The sequence below is a fragment of the Nilaparvata lugens genome, chromosome 14 (genome assembly GCF_014356525.2).
Source record: "Nilaparvata lugens isolate BPH chromosome 14, ASM1435652v1, whole genome shotgun sequence".
In the NCBI taxonomy this organism is placed as follows: Eukaryota; Metazoa; Arthropoda; class Insecta; order Hemiptera; family Delphacidae; genus Nilaparvata; species Nilaparvata lugens.
Genome location: NC_052517.1, coordinates 17,697,060 through 17,717,980, shown reverse-complemented (window position 1 = coordinate 17,717,980; position 20,921 = coordinate 17,697,060). Strand labels below are relative to the sequence as shown.

The following is a 20,921-nucleotide window of genomic DNA, read 5'->3' as shown; positions in this document are numbered from 1 at the left end:
CTCCTAATTGCTGGTCAGGAATGCTCACCCTTACACCCGGGCTGACAAATAATTTTTGAATAGTAGCGCTAATCGAATTTACATCTAGCTGTTTACCCTGTTGTCAATATTTGCAGTAGCAGAAGTCTTCGGGGTGAATTACAGCATTTAATTCGGATTTTCTTTTTATGAAAATATAAATTAAAAATAGCTGAAACTTTACACTATTTTCTCTTTGTTTCATTTTGTGTTCAATTTTCTAGTTTTTCAAAATTCAATTTAAACGTGGACTACGCCCTGTTTTGGAAAGCCAATTTTCTGACTCCAGCTGTTTGAGCTCTAGAACTTGGCTAAAGCCCCAGCTCGGAAACCGGCCTTCAATGTTCATTTTCAGTTTATTCAGATTATAAGCCATTTTTTCAAACCCTTCAAGGGGTTATCCACAGGGAAACATCTGAAGGCGTAAAATACTGTCCAAGAAGGAACACTTGTTGCTCTTTGCAAAACGACATGATTACATTATCGTACCAAAAACTACTGCAGAACTGTTGTAAAGGTGCGTACAGATTTACGCGCCGCGAACATGAGCAATTCACTTTTAATCAGCTGATGCCAAGCTTTTTATATCTGTATCTTACCGTTTCTGTTTAAATACAGATATAGTGAGCTGATTAAAAGTGAATTGCTCATGTTCGCGGCGCGTATATCTGTACGCACGTTAACCTGTACACAGTATATGACTCCACACCTTAGTATAATGTTTTCAGTCACAAACGTTTCTCATTGACAAAATGAAACATTCCCAAATAATTTAAAATAGCTGTAACTTCTCACTATTTTCTCTTTATTTATTTTTGTAATTTTCTAGTTTTGTTTTTTAAATCTAATTTGAACGTGACTATGACAATGACTGCGACTACGCCCCGTTTCGGAAAGCCAATTTTCTGACTCCAGCTGTTTGAACTCTAGAACTTAGCTAAATCCCGAACTCGGAAACCGGCCCTAACTGATTTTGAGGTGGGTTTTCCGATACAAAAAGCCGCATTGGCCGTCAATTTCTTGTCATTTGCAGCTTAAATATAATAAAGATTCCTCTATTTTCAATGTGCATGTGTGCTCTTACAATCCTTCAGCGCATGCAGACCCAATTTTGTGTTTCATTATATTATCAAAAACTTGTTTTATCTTTTTCTCAATGCACTCACTTTTTATATAATTATTATTGAACGAAAATCCTAAAAAATAATTTGAATAAATGCATTCTCTATTTAATTCCATCTGTCTTTCACTTTTTGTCTACATGTTTTTTTCTTTTCAGGAATTCCTGGATACAGTTGTCCTGTTCTCTCGGGGCAAGACAGAGGACAAATTGCGAATTATCTTTGACATGTGTGATAATGATAAGAACGGGGTCATTGATAAGGGAGAACTGTCAGAGATGCTGCGCTCTCTGGTGGAGATAGCCAGAACTACTAGCCTGTCTGACGCTCATGTTACTGAGCTTATCGATGGAATGTTCCAGGTAATCTATATATATATAAAAGCGAAATGGCACTCACTGACTGACTCCCTCACTCACTCGCAGAACTAAAAATCTACCGGACCAAAAACGTTCAAATTTGGTAGGTATGTTCAGTTGGCCCTTTAGAGGTGCACTAAGAAATCTTTTGGCAATATTTTAACTCTGAGGGTGGTTTTTAAGGGTTTGAAGTTCGTCTTTCAGCATGTATATTCTTCTTATTCTCTTAATTATAATTGAAAAATGTCCATACCATCAGTTAATATAGAACTATAATCTAGAGAGAGTACTTCTTCGAAACAGTTGTTAACTGATAACTAAATTAATAATTTTGTCAGGTTGGCATTAAGTTGAGTTGACTTTGTTAGGTTGGCACCAAGTTGAAGATTGAAATGCATTCATGGCGGAAAAATTGATTGGGCAATGCTACTTCAATCAGAGCTATTCCTGGGAATATTATATTACTAGCCGTCAGGCTCGCTTCGCTCGCCATATCCGTTTAGCCAGACGTTTAGTCTGAACCCCCGACTGGATCGTCCCAACCTAATTATGATAAAAATGCTCAAATGAAAAATGCAGGCGAGCGAAGCGAGCCTGCTGATCTCATTCTCGGACGATCCAGTCGGGGGTCCAGGGGACAGAGCTCCCTGGCTAGACGGATATGGCGAAGCGAGCCTGACGGCTAGTAATTAGTATAAGTACATAGATTAACTGGAAATATATATAAAAAAATTGAAACTTTCTCTAATGAAAAATGGAAAAGATTTTATTCATCTGAAAAATAGGACAATAACAGAATGATCACTATATTAAAATCGAGACAAATAACTTTTCACAAATCATTCATATCTCATAATTATCGACGTTGAAATAATAAAAAATGAAAAAGAGGGAAAAGAATGATTGGTTTATACACGTAGGAGATAGGATATTCACGAATGACGCATTATCACGTCTCAACTACTCAACTGATTAACTTGAAATTTTGTATATAGATTCTTAATTTACCGAGGATGGCTATAGGCCTATTTTGAATTCTTAATTATTTCAGTTAGGCAAGTTTTCAGTTTGTGAATTTCAATTGGAACCTTGCAGAGCAAAGGTTACCTGCTAGTCTATGATATAAATTAGAGGAAACTCAACTACTCAAGTCATTAACTTTGAATTTTTCATATAGATTCTTCATTTACCAAGGTTGGTTATAGGCCTTTTTTGAATTCTTCAAGATCTCAGTAGGTCAAGTTTTCAGTTTGTCAAGATTTTAATCAGACACTTGCGAAGCACGGGTTACCTGCTCATCTATACTATAATAAAGGAAAGAGCTGGCTTATACAGGTAGGGGATAGGAAATTCACGAATGACGCATCATCACGTCTCAACTACTCAACTATCAACTTCAAATTAGATTCTTAATTTACCGAGGATGGTTATAGGACTATTTTGAATTATTCAAGATCTCAGTAGGTCAAGTTTTCAGTTTGTCAATATTTTAATTAGACCCTTGCGGAGCACGGGTCACCTGCTAGTCGTGAAAATTCTTCAGTCTTTACTTTATCAATTCCATTGATTTCAATTTGATTAGTAAGCAGTGCTCGATAATAATAATGATAATATCAAGTGACCTGGCTGGCTGAGGTCTGGTGTCAGAGTTTTCAGGTCTCAAATGATCAATTTCAGGGCCTCTCACATGACCTAACGACTGCTTTTTAGGCAGCCGGGACCGACGGCTCAACGTGAGCTCGATAGGAAAGAAAAGATTTACCGACTCACAGTGATTCCAAAGGAATAAATCATTATTTCAGGATTATCCGTTAATCTTGTTCTATCATAATTGGTTAATCATTGTTCCATCTAAATCAATGAAATGTTTCTTTAGAGTGCTTCAAATCAAATCAAATAATTTATTTGTCATACAATAAATACATATTCAAAACATAATGAAAGAGAATACATAATTTTATAATCAAAAGTATAAAATAATAAAAAAAATTAAGCTTGATTTGAAAGAAAAGATTTCCTAACCCCCAGTGATTCCAACCGGAATAAATCTTCATTTCACGATTTCTTAATTAATCTAGTTCCATCATTACTGGTTATTATTGTTCTATATAAATCAATGAATTGTTTTTTCCCTTCTAGAACGCTGGATTAAAAAGGAAAATATTTTCTGACCTACAGTGATCCAAAAGAAAGAATCTCTATTCTAGGATTTCTTAGTTAATCTTGTTCCATCATTACTGGTTATTATTGTTCTATATGAATCAAATTTAAATGTTTTTTCCCTACTAGAACGCTGGATTGGAGAGAAAAGATTTCTTGACGTACAGCGATTTCAAACTGATGATGAAAGAATACAAGGGTGACTTTGTCGCTATTGGTCTGGATTGTAAGGGTGCTAAGCAGAATTTCTTGGATACTTCCACCAATGTTGCAAGGTAACATAATACAGTAATAACTTATGTAACACATCATAGTAACTTATGTCAGGAAAAACTTATATTCATTAGCCTATAAATCGTTTATTCCAAGATTATGTCTGATTATTTTGTCCCAAATTAGTTTTTAGTTTCCTTTTCCTTGTCTTGTTTTGGTATTCTCTTTCTTCACTTCTTCTTCATTTCCTTCTTACTCCTCCTCCTTCTCCTCGCCTTCCTACTCCTCCCACCCCTCCTCTTCCTCATCCTCCTCCTCTCTACAACCTCAGTTCAATAATTATTTTCTTAGTCTATATTATGTAAATTCATCTATAATTTTGCTGTATTGTAAGCTATTTTATATAAGTGTATAGGCCAGTATATTTATATTGTAATCGACATAAATGAAGTACTCAATCAATCAATCATTCTTCCTCCTCGTATGCCTCTCCCATCTCATTTCCCGCCTCCAACTCCTCCTCCTCCTCCTCCTCCTCCTCATCGATCCCTCTTCCTCCTCCTATTCTTCTCCTCCTCTTCCTCCATCAAATACCCTTCTCCCATCTCATTCCTCTCCTCTCACTGCTCTCTCTTCTCCACGTCGTCTTCCCTTCCTTCTCTTCTCCTCTTCGCCATCTCCTTCTTATCTCCAATATTTTATTTATTTACAATGCAAATGACACTAATGTGAATAACATTTGTAGATAAAATAATAAGGTAGTCCTTGTGCTATTTTTCTTCCAAATTTCTAGATGACAAAGTCCAAGATAAGGTTAGAAATTGATAAATTAATTAGAAATATTCCACTCAATTACCACTTTTAACAAATAATATATTTAATATATTTATATTTTCGTTTTTTGAACGAAATTTAAGAAATTTGGAACTATTCAAAAAACACAAACTCGTAAACTTCTTCTCTATGCCAATATCTGCAAATTTAGTGTTGATTTAATGGAAAACTGTATCTAAAAATATTTCGAATCCGTATTAATTCAAAACTAGTTTGTATAAATGATATTCTTTTCCTGAAATCATATGAGAGTGGAGGTTTTATACAATTTAATTTTGTTATCTACTTGACTATTTTACGTTCTCTAATTGTTAATGACAGTAAGAAGTTTTTGATTTTTCATTTTGATTTTGAGTTCTGTGTTTGAAAATTCGGGAGAGAGTTCAAGGCCAACCTTATTCTCTCTTTCCCTAATAATTCTAAAAACTTTTTGAAGTGGAAAACTACAAGACTTGACCTATTTCAGACTATGTACCTTATCTAAATTTAGAAGAGGAATAGCCCAAGGCTACCTCATTCTTCCTCTCCCTATCATTTTGATTATGTATTTTCTGTAAGATATAATTAAGAATAAATTACAAGTCATGACAAGTCTGATAATGGTGAGTAATTTATATAATTAAAATAACTGAGATATGGCATTTATTCAAATGCTAATTAATTAATTATTATTATTGAACGAAAATCAAAATTAATGCTGTTATTTCCGTATAGTAACGTTCATCGAATTTACATCTAGCTGTCTACCCTGTTGTCAATATTTGCAGTAGCAGAATTCTTCGGGGTGAATTACAGCATTTAATTTGAATTTTCGTTTAATAATAATAATGAATTTATAATGAAGTTTAAACAATAATAGTATAATTAAAAGGTGGATTTTCATGCAGTTTGGAAAAATAAAATATTAAAATGATAACATGACATGGCACCTCATTCTCTACATTTTTGTAAATTTCGTTTTTCAGAATGACAAGTTTCCATATAGACGCTTTTCACGATGAAGACAAGAGTTGGATTTCTCGACAAATTGACTGTTGGACAACATTTTTGGAAGAGAATCGGCAGAATATTTTCTACTTATTTATTTTCTACGTCATCACTATTGCCTTGTTTGTGGAAAGATTCATCCGTGAGTTATTTTTATGACTTTTTATACTTCTTATACTTAACATTCTTCATATAGATTTAACTTTTTTCACTAAATCAAGGGTTGTTCCATATTTTAATATCGCAACACGTGTTATTTTAGTTTACTAAAAGTGATAGCCCTATATAACAGATTACACTTCATACACCTTAAATACTCTATACAATTGGTCCCCTATACACTCCAAGGTCCCCTAATGTTTCAAGGCGGATAATGACTAAAAAAACCATGTCTTTCACGGTTTTCTCAACAACAGCTCTAAGGACTTTTTTCAAATATTTGTACTGTGGACAATTTATATTATATTATTATTTTAATTAATATTCAGGATCTATTTATAGGCCCTATCAACTGACATAAGTCTCATTTTTGGGAAAATTGCAGGTGATCCTTAATATTTTTGAGAAAAATGGATTTTGTTGAATTTCTATCACGATTTTCTCATAAATGGCTTGACCGATTTTTTTCAAATTCATACTCTGTAACTCTGTATTTATAAGCTCTATCAACTGACATGAGCCTCCTCCTTGGAAAACTGACAGGGGGTCCACCCCATCACAGAATAGGTACAGAATGGAAACTGTCAATAAAACTCCTATCTAACCAATGCTTTTTACATGACGCAAACACTAGACACATCACGTGACCTTGAGAAGTTCCAATCCTGGTCTTCTGATTGGCTCGTGGCAGTGAATGAGATCAATTGATCCGAACCTACAATCAATACTATTACAATGCGGCGCTTCCTAACAAGATGGTGGATTTTTGCCATTTAGTTTCCATACTGTATGTACACTGTGACCCCATCCTTGAAAAATGGACTTTGAAACCTCCTTTTTATACATGAGGTAGGTAGGTGAAGCAGTTTATTCAAGAGAACACATCATAGTCGAGATATTCCATCTGCAGAACAGCTGTTTTGACGACTTTTAAAAAATCATCGAATTTCACAATTTATACAAAGGAAAATGTATTCTGAAAACAATATATACAACAGTATGATCATAGTTTTAAAGGGTTGATAGAATTGGCTAACTCGGAATTCCCTGACTCACCATATGAATCAATACCATAAGATCAGAGCAGTTTTGATTCATATGGCAGTTTAACATGGAGTCAGCAAATTATGAGTTTGCCAATTCTATCAGCCCGTTTCAAATATGTAGCCGCCAATTGTCATTATGGTCTTACTAGCCGTCAGGCTTGTTTCGCTCGCCATATCCGTCTAACAAGGGGGCTCTGCCCCCTGGACCCCCGACTGGATCGTCCAAGAATGAGATCAGCAGGCTCGCTTCGCTCGCCTGTATTTTTAATTTGAGCATTTTTATCATATGTTAGGACGATCCAGTCGGGGGTCCAGACTAAACGTCTGGCTAAACGGATATGGCGAGCGAAGCGAGCCTGACGGCTAGTAATATAATATTTCCAGGAATAGCTCTGATTGAAGTAGCAGTGCCAAATCAATTTTTCCGCGATAAATGCATTTCAATCTTCCTTTTGGTGCCAACCTAACAAAGTCAACTCAACTTAATGCCAACCTGACAAATTTATTAATTTAGTTACCAGTTAACAACTGTTTCGAAGAGGTACTCTCTCTAGATTATAGTTCTATATTAACATATGGTATGGACATTTTCCAATTATAATTAAGAGATTGGAATAAGAAGAATATACATGCTGAAAGACGAACTTTAAACCCTTAAAAACCACCCTTAGAGTTAAAATATTGCCAAAAGATTTCTTAGTGCGCCTCTAAAGGGCCAACTGAACATACCTACCAAATTTGAACGTTTTTGGTCCGGTAGATTTTTAGTTCTGCGAGTGAGTGAGTGAGTCAGTCAGTCAGTGAGTGAGTGAGTGCCATTTCGCTCTTATATGTATATATTCCCCTGAATTATTCTCCTTGAAGAATGAGTCTTGCAGTTAAATGAGCAAAGAAAGTTGTGTAAGTGTACCACACCAGATTTTTTATTATTGTAATGTTCTTTTTTTGGAAATAAATTTCAATTATTCATGTTCTGTTTGCAGACTACTCGTTCCTAGCCGAACACACCGACCTACGTCACATCATGGGCGTGGGCATAGCCATCACTCGAGGCTCAGCCGCCTCCCTCAGCTTCTGCTACTGTCTCCTTCTGCTGACCATGTCCAGGAATCTGCTGACCAAACTGAAGGAGTTCTCCATCCAGCAGTACATGCCTCTGGACGCCCACATCCAGTTCCACAAGATCGCTGCGTGTACTGCCCTATTCTTCTCACTGCTGCACTCTGTCGGCCATATTGTCAACTTCTATCATGTCTCTCAACAGCCTTTGGAACATCTGCACTGTCTGACCAGTGAGGTCCACTTTCCATCAGACTATAAACCGGGCATTACGTTCTGGCTGTTCCAGACTATTACAGGTAGGTCAAGAAATTATCCATTCTCTTCTTTTATCCTGTAATTTTTTTTTACAATCTGATTGGCTACTTTCTTATAGAAGAAAGTGTATTTTAGGTGATGTGCTACTCAATGGAGAGTATCAATAAATTCTCTCTTCAGAAAGTAATCATGAACTCTCTGTGATTTGATGACTGATAATAATTTTCCATGAAGAGAGAGAAAAAGAGAGGCCCTAAGACGCAACCTTGTGGAGCTCCAAATTCACCTTTCATTTATTGCTTCTATATAAACTTCCAGTGTCACATGAAAAACAGTTGATCAATTACGATTTTAGAACGAGACCTAAGATACAACTCCCTTCAATACATTGTTTTTGAGTGTTGACAGCATTCAGAGTCACATCTATCAAAAGCTTTTGTAAAATCTAAAAATCCTGGAGTTATATTTCCAGGAATGGTCCTGTTTTTCAGGGGTGAACACGCTGCTGATCTCTACCAAGACCTTGCAGGTCTTGTAATTTACCTTGACTGCTGACATCTGACACGGCTGACCAAGATTTTGAGACCTCTCCCCCTCCCCCCGCCACAACAACAAATTCAAGTTTGCAGTTTGTGTCCAAACACAGTGGGCACCCCGGGGTTTTTGAGCTTCTCTGAGAGTTTCCAGGAATAAAAAACAAGGGAACACTTGGATTAGGGAACAGTTTGGAGATTGCTGGAGAAGTTGAAAGAGTGGGAATAAGTCTAGGAGGAGGTGGAGGAGGAGGAGAAGGAGGAAAAAGGGAAATCTATAGAAAAATACTTTGTTTTGTTACAGGCATAACAGGAGTGATGCTGTTCGTTATCATGGTGATTATCTTTGTGTTTGCACATCCCATGATTCGCAAGAAAGCCTACAAATTCTTCTGGTCCACGCATAGTCTCTACATCGCACTCTATCTGCTCTGTCTTATCCATGGATTAGCCAGGCTCACTGGACCACCGAGATTCTGGATGTTCTTTATCGTGCCAGGGATTATCTACATGTTGGATAAGGTAAAAAATACATAATTTATACTATTATAAAGGAAAGAATTGACCTATACACGAACGGGATAGGACACTACCTCCGTAAACAAAGCCATAGTGCATTCCGGTTACGTCAGGGCTCCTACACCAATAAAAAATTGTTGATTTCAGCTGATCTATATCAGCTAGTGTTTCTATTGGTGTAGGAGCCCTACCTGTGCTGACGTTACCATCAACCACCTGTCATGCACTATGGCTTTGTTTACGGAGGTAGTGGATAGGATAGGTAATTATGTTTGACGCATCATCACGTCTCAACTACTCAACTGATCAACTTGACATTTTGCATATAGATTCTTGATTTACCGACGATGGTTATAGGTCTATTTCCAATTCTTCAAGATTACATTACGTTAAGTTTCAAAATAGACCCTTGTGGAACACAGGTTGCCTGTTATAGTGAGGTCCACGTTATAATAGCAGTGGAGCAAGATAGGAGAACAACGTTGCCGATCCTCTGCCTTATCATTTCCTTCTTTGGAGGGTAACTGATACCGATTTATTGATGTAATATTAACTGTTCATTCTCGTTTAAAATAATAAACTATATTCTTCGATAATTGAATAATGAATTTTCATAATCAAGATTGAATATTATGTTGATTAATTATAGTTATTTGTGCAACTAGTGCGCAAAGTGACAGTTTGCTGCACCGAAAGAAACGTTTACGCCCGAGCCGTAGGCGAGGGCCGAATGGTTTCTTGAGTGCAGCAGAGGAACTTTGCGCACGTATTTCACATTAAGTTTTTCCTACAGTTACCATTGAATATGAAAAGTGGGTAATTATGGGTAAAATTGCCTGAAATGCATCAAATGTTTTTCTGTGTAATTTTATTATTGATAAAAACCTTAATTTATTGTCAAATTGAATAAAAATGTTGTCCTTGGTTATAATATATAATACTAATAATTAGCGCGTTGTGCTTGGTTGCACCTCTGCTCACTATAGCAGCCACAGCAGTCACTGTTACCAACTTCATTTTGATTTTGCTGCACTATTGCTTCATATAACCTACTAAGTATTTTGCGTTGCCATGTTGCAAATCTGGAGTGCAGATAAATTTTTCCCGCACTAGAGCGGAAAAGTGATTCTTTGCGTTCTGTAATCAGTGCAGCAATGGCCACTTTTCAACGTAACTGTAGGAAAAAATATTTTTACATTGGTAAAAATCGATCTAGCAACAGAGCAAAGCGAGAAAGAGATAGCGCTATAGGATAGCAAGGATAGCAATACCATTGCTAATCAAGCACTGCCATTATATATAACGAGGACCTCACTATAGTCTTGAATAATATCATACGTACATATAACAATAAAACACTTATTGAAATGGGCTGCTTTTAAATTAATAAAACAAATATAACTTAAAATATTTTAAGTTTTTATAATAAACAAGGTGCTACAAGTTATATTTGTTTTATTAATATAACAATAAATATATTATATTTATTTCTGATCTGTGAGCTGAATAATTATTGTAATAATTTTGTGTGCTTTATTTTACAGATTGTAAGTCTACGCACTAAATACATGGCCTTGGACGTTTTGGAAACTGAGCTTCTACCTTCTGATGTTATAAGAATCAAATTCTACCGACCTCCCAATCTCAAATATTTGTCTGGTGAGTTTAATTTTGTTATTACTATTATTTTATCAAATTTCATCCATCACTAATTTCAATCTATGGCGAAATTCACGTTATAAGTTTAATTTATTCTCTCGTTTCAATTTCAATTTTTTTTAGTATTTCAATTCCAATTAATCCACAACACACAAAAATACAATGAGTAAAGGCAATATATAACACAACAATAACAATAACAGTAACAATGATACCCACACATTAATAGACAATATTGCTAAAATGATGAGTGCTGGAAGGAAGAGGGGGGTAATACCTTGCCAAGTATGGCAATTATTCATTGTACAAAATACTACAATCATAATAATTATAATTATTATGACACTGAAGGAAAAACTAGGCTGAGCCCGTACTATTTCTCTCCAAAATGTTGATAAAAAGTTGAGTAATGTAATTACACACTGCTTCGTCACTTGATTTTCAGTCCAGGAACAATGATTTGAAGATTTTGAATTTTGTACTTAGTAGAAATGATAGAAAGGCGTTGTTATCCCATTATAGTCGATCTGATATCAATAATTCATTGTTGATTGTCTTTTTCCTTTAGGGCTATTTTTATTGTAAATAAACCATAAATCTCAGTACGGTACCCTTTTCTTTATATTATTATATAATTTATTATTATTTTTATTTTTATACCCTTTTTTATTATTATATCACAAAATGTTTTGGACATTAGAATGGCATCAATGTTGTGATAAAATAATTTAAAAGGGCACTGAGATTTATGATTTATTATTGTTGATGCTTGTTTATAATGATCAATTCCATTTTACATACTCACCAATAAATGTATTGCCAAAAAAAATGCTTTCAATACATTCATCCAATGTTTTCAGTTTGTGAGGAGTACAAGAGAATGCTTGGGAATGTGGGAGGGGTGAGGGGGTTGTTTAGATTTTCAGCGATCTGGAGACAACCTGTTGAAGATGTGTAGGCAAGCGGCAGCAGGGGGGATGATACATTTTCATAATTATATGAGATTGAATATTCTGGAAAATCATAATATTTGTGAGTAGCGTAGAATTTGGTTTTTGGGGTTGGAAAAGGATGAACCCTACCTTCTCATCCTCCTCCTTCTCCTTCTTCTTATCCTCCTCCCCCTTATCATCCTTCTCTGCCACCTCCTAATCCTCCACCAGATTTTCAAATTGATCATCTGATTTTCCATCTGAATCTACTGACCATAATATTAATTTTTAGAGATGGAAATAAATAAGAAATTGCATTTCATTCAAATACTCATTAATGTATAGCTACTATTAAACGAAAATCCCAATTGAATGATGCTCATCGAATTTCCATCTAGCTGTTTATCCTGTTGTCAATATTTGCAATAGCCGAAAACTTTGGGGTGATTTACAGCATTTATTGACATTTTCGATCAATTATAATTATTCAATAATTAGCATTTGAACAAATGCAATTTCTAAATTTATTTCCATCTGTAGACTAGCTGGCCGCTATGGCTTCATATAAAATGAGCGCTGCTATCCACAGATTGTCAGTTTGGTGTAAGGGTAAGCATTCCTGACTGGCAATTAGCGAGGTACCGGGTCCGATTCATGGGCTGGAAAATGATTTTTGGATAGTTGATCTCATGTAGCTGTTAACCCTGTTGTCAATATTTGCAGTAGCAGGAGTTTTCGGGGTGATTTACAGCATTTAATTGTAATTCTCGTTCAGGCCCAATAATAATAATACTGAGGGTGATGCCCACATAAGCTTTTAGGCTTGTGCGTGGGTAAAGGGTGGGAGGGACGATGATGATGAGAGATGACGACTACTTTTCAGGTAGTCGGGACCGACGGCTTATCGTCTCCTCCAAAAGACGGAGGAATAATTATTCATGAATTTTTACAAATTTTTATTGTTGTTCCAGGTCAATGGGTGAGGTTAGCCTGTACAGCCTTCCACTCGGACGAGTTCCACTCATTCACCCTGACCTCGGCTCCTCACGAGAACTTCCTCAGTTGTCATATCAAGGCTCAAGGACCCTGGACCTGGAAACTGAGGAACTACTTTGATCCTTGCAACTATAATCCTGAGGAGTATCATCCCAAGGTAAATCTATTTGGGACTATGTGTAACCTTATCTAAATTTGGGAGAGGAGTAGCATAAGGTTACCTTACTTTTTCTCTCCCTATCGTTTTGATTATGTACTTATCAATATCGGGGCACCGAGCTTTGCTCGTTATTTATTTATAAACTATCGATAAACAGAACACAATTCTTTAAAATGATTGGGGAAGGAATAACAGGCACAGCCCAAAACTGTTTCTTTCCCGAATTTTGATTTATACACTATAAATATTCCAGAAAGTGGGTTATGTTCCATACACTTGAATTCAGGTTCAATTTTCTTTTCAAACATTTGGAAACAAAAAAATTATAATTTAGATTACCTATATACAAACGAAATTGAATTACAAAATAAACTCACTAATCACTTGTAACTCACTAATCACTTGTAAAAATTATGATATAGGGGTACTCTAGTTTAGGAGGATTATCATGTCATGTCAACAAATCAGATTATGTTGATCAAATCGATAAAATTGTCTAGGTAGATGAAATTTCTCGCTGATTGATTATGATTACACAGCTGTAAATAATTCTGTCTCTCTCCCACACAGGCACACGCATCTTCTGTTATCGAGAGACGACAAAATTATCATCTGTTTTTCAAGGATGAATTATTATCCTTTTAATGTCGTTCAGCGAGTTTTCCAAAGAATGAGACCTAGTGCAATCGAATCCTTATATCATAAACCTACTATGTTCCAAATTTTGTGAAAATTGTTAGAGCAGTTTTCGAGATCCGTGAAACATAAATAACCAGATAGAAAAAAACAAGATATATAAATAAAGAAACTACTCGCTTAATATAATAGGATATCAGTCAATGAAGAATAAATAATAAAGAATAAATCTATCAGGATAACCTATTTTCTGGACTATTTTAATGAATCAAATTAGTGGGAGGAACAGTTTCTGGCTGTGCCTCTTGATCCTTCATCAAATTATTTTTGAGAATATGATAAGAATTGTGTATCATTGAACCAGTAAAATAATAAAAATATCCCTTCTGTGTATACAAAGTGTCCAAGAATAGCCGAAGGCCATATTTTGTATTCTACATGAAAGTTTGATCCTCCATAAAATTTTTTTTTAAAATAAGAATTGTGTATCATTGAACCAGTAAAATAATAAAAATATCCCTTCTGTATATACAAAGTGTCCAAGAATAGCCGAAGGCCATATTTTGTATTCTACATGAAAGTTTGATCCTCCATAAAAATTTTTTTTAAAATAAGAATTGTGTATCATTGAACCAGTAAAATAATAAAAATATCCCTTTTGTGTATACAAAGTGTCCAAGAATAGCCGAAGGCCATATTTTGTATTCTACATGAAAGTTCCAACGAAAATTTTTATTCATTCATAATTTTACCTTCATTGTATTATCATTCATCCCATCATCATCATCATCACCTAGGCTTGAAATTCTTCTAGAAAGTCGCCTTTGTAAAATGATAAAATAAAAAAAAAAAAATAAATAAAATAAAAATGCCTATAGTGAGGGTCCATGTTATAATGGCAGTGGAGAAAGATAGGAGAACAACGTCGCCGATGCTCTGCTTGTCTTCTTTTTTGGCTTCAAAATTTTCTGAAATAACTCAATTTATCCAAAGTGCGGTGATATTAAGTGCAATCTAGACTATACTATAACTATAGTCGACTAGACTATAATTTGGTATTTCAATCATTCTAAATTAAAATGTCTAGCTCATATATTTCTAGCTCTTATATATTTCTAGCTCAGGTATTTTTGGACAGAACTTTGAACATTAACTTTCCTCAGTAAGAACATAACCTATTTTTTTGAACATTTTATTATTAATCAAAATTTGGGAACAGAATAGTTTTGGGCTGTGCCTGTTGTTCTATCCCGATCATATTCATATGATTTGTAATTGTATCAAAAAATGAATAAATAAATAAATAAATATAGACGGTAGCAGATACAGGTTTATTGATGTAATATTAACTGTTCATTCTCGTTTAAAATAATCAGTTATATTTTATTAAGCAAGAAACTATATTTTTTAATTTTTTCATAATTAAGATGAATTTTTTTGTGAATTACTTATTAATTCTACATTCTTAAAAGCCGATCTGCCAACAGGGCAAAGCAAGAAAGAGATAGCGCTATTCGCTTTTTTGAATGATAGACAAGGAAAACAATACCATTGCTGATCAAACACTGTCATTATAAAATCACTGGCCACCTCAACGTCTGTTATGCCGGGTCTAAACGACAACGATATTTGCGCAAACTTGGCTCAAAGCCAGGTTTACGCAAATCTGGCTTTGAGCCAAGTTTGCTCAAGCCTCTGTTCACACGACACCTACTTTAACACAAACCTGTATTATAAACTAAACCATATATAAATTCTATACGAAGTCTTTGAAGTGTTTATAAACTTGAGATGAATAGTAACTCAAGCCTCCTCCTCCTCCACCTGCCCCTCCTCCTCCTCCTGCACCTAATCCTTCACCACCTCTTCCTCCTCCACCACCTACTCCTCCTTCTCCTCCTCACCCTACTCTTCAACCTCCTCCAACTATTCCTCCTCCTCCTCAACTACTCCACCCTCTCCTCTTCCTCCCTCCTCCTCTTCCTCATCCTCTACCTACTCTTCCTCCTTCACCTACTCCTCCTTCGCCTCCTCATCCTCTTCTCCTCCTCCTCCTCCTCCTCCTCAACTATTCCACCTCCTCCTCCTCCTGCTCCTCCACCTCCTCCAACTCCTCCACCACCTTCTCCCACTACTCCTCCTTCTCCTCAATAATAATAATAATAATAATCAAGAATACTGCTTATCAAGAGTGAAGAACGAATAACTATATTTATTACATTACTATAGAGTAAATAAAATTATTATTATCCATTAAAAAATCTTCCTTGTTTTTGAGTATTATTGAGAATTGACCACGCACTTTATTAATTCGAGGGTGCTGAATCCGAATCTGAAATCGCGAATTCTCTTTCTTCATTTTGAAGCGATTCAGGTTTTGATGGATAGATGAGACATAATCGTTTCCTAGAAAAATTGACGCAAACCTGGCTGAGATTGATCGAAGAAAGCACAAACCTTCAAACCTCATTAATTCACAACGATCTCCCGTCTACACGACGCAAACTCAGCGCATACCTGGCAGGTTTGCGTTAATATCGTTGTCGTGTAGACCGGGCATTAGAGGTAGCGAGCTCGCTCCCGTGGTGGTAGTTCAGGCCACACCAAAAAACGTCCGCCAGCGGTAGTTTGCTTTTGTTTTGATGAATGTGTTTCTCTAGTAGTGGGGGAAGGCCGGTTACCGAAGGCGAACTTTTGAAACTCGCTTTCCATGTTATTAAATTGAGCAGGTCACACCGAGCTCGCTACCTAGGAGGAAGTACCACCAGCAGACGTATCAAAAGTTCGCCTGGCACGGCCAACTGAAACTACCGCCGAGGTTCTCCCTCTGCGGGAGCGAGCTCGGTCTGACCTGCTCAATTTGATAACATGGAAACCGAGTTTTATAACTTGGCTACCGCCGCGGGAGCGAGTTTGGTGTGGCCTGCGCCATAGAGAAACAGTAGCGTAAGTAGATATCCCATGGTATAGGGAATCTATGTTGCAACTTTTACTGTTATCTCAAGTCGATTATTGTCAATTTTTACTGTTTTGTTGGGGTGATAGTGTATGAACGGCACAATTAGAGAAACTACCAGCGTCACACAGCTGCATAAGAAAGAACAACGTGAACTATTGGCTTGGGATAACAGTAAAAGTTGCGACAAAAACACCCTATACCATGGGATATCTACTTATGCTATCGTTTCTCTATGCATGCGCTTAACGTGGACCTCACTGTACAAACTATAATTATCACATACAAAATTAACTAAGGTATATTCCTTTACGGGTCTTGAAATATGTCTTATTTTTCAATCTCCTTCCGATTCCTTTTTTTGTTCCAGATTCGATTGGAAGGCCCCTTCGGAGGAGGGAACCAGGACTGGTACAAATTCGAGGTAGCGGTGATGGTGGGAGGTGGAATAGGTGTCACTCCTTATGCCTCCATTTTGAACGATCTGGTGTTTGGAACTTCGACCAACAGATATTCTGGTGTGGCTTGTAAGAAGGTCAGTTGAATCCAAAATATTATTCCTCTCCTTTTGTGTGATCACACACGAAAGCTCTTGTGAAATAATAATTTTTATTAAAATAAATTTGATTTTTGACAATATCTCAAGACTCTTTAGTTCCAAAATTATTGTTTGAAATAGACTATTATTTGTAATCATCTATTATTTACCATATATTATCATCACCTTCTGTCATTTTGTTCATTTCTACAATAATTCTCATTGACCGAGCGAAGTGAGGTCTAAGATTCAAGTCGACGGTTTTGCATTTCCATTTATGTTAAATAACTCTGAAATAACTTAACTTATTCAAAGTGCGGTGATATTAAGTGCAAAATTTGACTATTATTTGGTATTTTAATCATTCTAAATTCAAAATTTCTAGCTAATATATATTCTTGGACAGAACTTTGAACTTTAAATTTCCTCAGTAAGAACATAACCTATTTTTTTCGGACGATTTCATTATTTATCAAAAATTGGGAACAGAATAGTTCTGGGCTATGCCTAGTGTTCTATCCCAATCATATTCATATGATTTGTAATTATATCAACTAATAAATAAATAAGTGAATGAATGAATAAATGTTGTTTTCAAGTTTATATGTTCTGCATTTACGGTGAAACGCGGTAATAGATTCTCATGAAATTTGACACTGACAGGTAGGCTATGTTCCTTCTTAAATTGCGTGTCAACTTATATACAAGGTTTTTAAAAATTTCGCATTTCAAGGATGATATAAAAGGAAAAGGAGCCTCCTTCATACGCAAATATTAGAGTAAAAATCAGACTATAGAATTATTCATCATAAATCAGCTGACAAGTGATTACACATATGTGTGGAGAAGCCAGTCTATTGCTGTATTTCCATAAGGTCTATAGTTTCAATCTGGTACTTGTGGATATGAATACTGCGTGAAGTCTACTGTTCACAGAACTACTAGTTAACTAAGCGTCGATGTATATACAAGGTTTTTTGAAATTTTGCATTTTAAGGATAATATGAAAAAAAGGAATTCCCTCCATACTCCGATAACACTATATATATCATCTAATCTGAATATTGGATTGATCAGACTATAGAATTATTCATAATCAATCAGCGGACAAGTGGATTATTCATTGCATGCATTACACAGATGTCTGGAGAAGCAGGTGAACAGGTCACACCAGATACTTGCGTGGATGAGAAAACTGCGTGTGGTCTACTGTTCACAGAACTACTATCTCGTTAGATAATACAATAAGTAATGTAAATTGTCACTATGGAGTTGAGAAAAATAAGAGAATAGAGTTTATATTTTTATTCTTTATTTTGTTAATTTATACAATAATTTTTTTCCAATTTGAAATTATTTTCCAGGTATATTTCCTATGGATCTGTCCCTCCCATAAGCATTTCGAATGGTTCATAGACGTTCTAAGAGACGTGGAAAGGAAAGATGTCACCAATGTTCTTGAAATTCATATTTTCATCACACAATTCTTCCATAAATTCGATCTACGTACTACAATGCTGGTAAGATTTGATACTAAATACCTATCGAAACTTGAATATTTGCTCATAATAAATATATTACTATTAAGTTTTGTAAAACTTTAAAGTGAAAAAGCACTAACATTCTTTGATGTGGCGACGTCCGTTTTGTGCTGGTATTGCACATTTCCAAGCCAAACCTGCGATACCAGCACGAAACGGACGTCGCCACATCAAAGAATGTGAGTGTTTTTTCACTTTAAAGTTTTACAAAATTTAATAGTAATAAGAATAGTGGAAACAAGATGGATAACCAACAACAAATAAATATATACTTGAATTTAGAGTGAGATGAATCAGAAATTGATAGTTGAGTTATATTCTCACTTATCAGTACGTGTTGAAGTGTCCGATAAAGTAGAAATACTATCCCAATAAGATCAATAAGAATATTTTCAGAGTTTAAGCATCACTAACAGGAATCAATAATTAATATAGAATCTCATAGACCCTTCCGGGATAACTCGAATCACAGGCATTCACTATCTAGAGAAGGTCCTATGATCTACTATCTATAAGAGAATTGGCAACTCTGTGGTCCTATGATTTCCACTGCCTTCATAACTTAAATCTCGCTATTGTTTTTGGAAGTGTATTACCATATAGCCACCTCCAATACAAGGCCGCGGCCTACGATATTGCAACGTCGCAGTTTAGGCCTAGAATATAATACATGATTGGTGAAAAAGATTTAAAAAAATACCAGCTGATCTTTTTCACCGGCCTACGATATTGCAACGTCGCAGTGTAGGCCTAGAATCTAATACATGATTGGTGAAAAAGATTTAAAAAAATACCAGCTGATCTTTTCCACCGGCCTACGATATTGCAATGTCGCAGTGTAGGCCTAGAATCAGATTTAAAAAAATACCAGCTGATCTTTTTCACCGGCCTACGATATTGCAACGTCGCAGTGTAGGCCTAGAATCTAATACATGATTGGTGAAAATGATTTTAAATAATACCAGCTGATCTTTTTCACCAATCATGTATTAGATTAGGCCTACACTGCGACGTTGCAACATTGTAGGCCGCAGCCTTGTATTAGAGGTGGCTATGATAGTATTACTCATATAGAAATTATAAATACTTGGTGCCGGTTGCACAAAAAGCCGGTTTAATTTTAACCGTGATTAATTCCAGGAGAAACAATCAGAGAAGCCGTCTTTTCAAAAATCCCCTCTCTGATTGGTTCTCGTAAAATATACCACGGTTAAAATTCAACCGGCTTTTGTGCAACCGGGCCTTAGAAATTTAAAACTTTAGTCATTCATTTTCTTATTGAAAATATTGATTCTTGTGCATTGATATTTTATCATTTTTCTTTGAAATTATTGTAATTTTCCCTTTTCTCTTGCAGTATATTTGTGAGAATCATTTCCAACGCCTGTCAAAAACTAGCATGTTCACTGGGCTGAAAGCAGTCAACCATTTTGGAAGACCAGACATGTCTTCCTTCTTGAAGTTTGTGCAGAAGAAGCACAGCTATGTGAGTATTTACCGTATACACATTCATTTATGTGTTTTGTATTTTCTCATCCACATACTTAAGCTGCATCTACACCAAAGTTATTAACAAAATGCTAATTACCCATCATTTTAATGGTATTGGGAGAGGTGAAAGTGACAAAACCTCTAATTTGCCTCTCAAAATTAGAGTAATAACAGTTTTAAATACCGGTGGTGCAGGGGTGCTTCTCCCATCAACTGTTAACAAAATGTTAATAACTTGATCCTTATAGATTCTATTAGATTGAACGGAACTTTGCAAACACATCTTCACCATGTGTATAATAAGTTATGTTAAATCTAATAGAATCTATAAGGATCAAGTTATTAACATTTTGTTGATAACTTTGGTGTAAACGCAGCTTTACAGTCCGGGTCATGTAGCTTTGCCTATTGGTTGAGGGCCACTAGACTACAATACTACCCGTTCAAAAACATCCAACATTTTTGAAAATGTATCTTTCCATAAGCAACAGTTTCTCTTTTGTATCTTCTCAAAAGCAACGTGTAGCATCCGAAATGATACACCAGTAGCTTTCATGTATCTTACCACAAGCAACAGTTGCTCATTAGTATCACAGAGAAACAATAGTGTAGATATCCCATGGTATAGGGCGTTTTTGTTGCAACTTATACTGATATCTCAAGCCGATTATTGTCAAGTTTCACTGTTTTGTTGGGGTGAGAGTGTATGAACGGCACAATATGAGAGACTACCAGTGTCACACAGC

General features: G+C 35.6%; 1 protein-coding gene across 1 annotated transcript in view; it reads left to right on the top strand.

Moving 5' to 3' along the window:
• Nucleotides 1–20,921, top strand: part of LOC111058714 (dual oxidase) — a 41,031-nt gene that overhangs the window by 15,568 nt on the left and 4,542 nt on the right. The window contains 10 exon segments of the mRNA XM_039440981.1: nt 1,298–1,501; nt 3,788–3,933; nt 5,671–5,834; nt 7,881–8,255; nt 9,052–9,269; nt 10,811–10,925; nt 12,829–13,010; nt 16,976–17,140; nt 18,508–18,663; nt 20,042–20,170. Of these exon segments, the coding sequence (XP_039296915.1) occupies nt 1,298–1,501; nt 3,788–3,933; nt 5,671–5,834; nt 7,881–8,255; nt 9,052–9,269; nt 10,811–10,925; nt 12,829–13,010; nt 16,976–17,140; nt 18,508–18,663; nt 20,042–20,170 (1,854 nt within the window).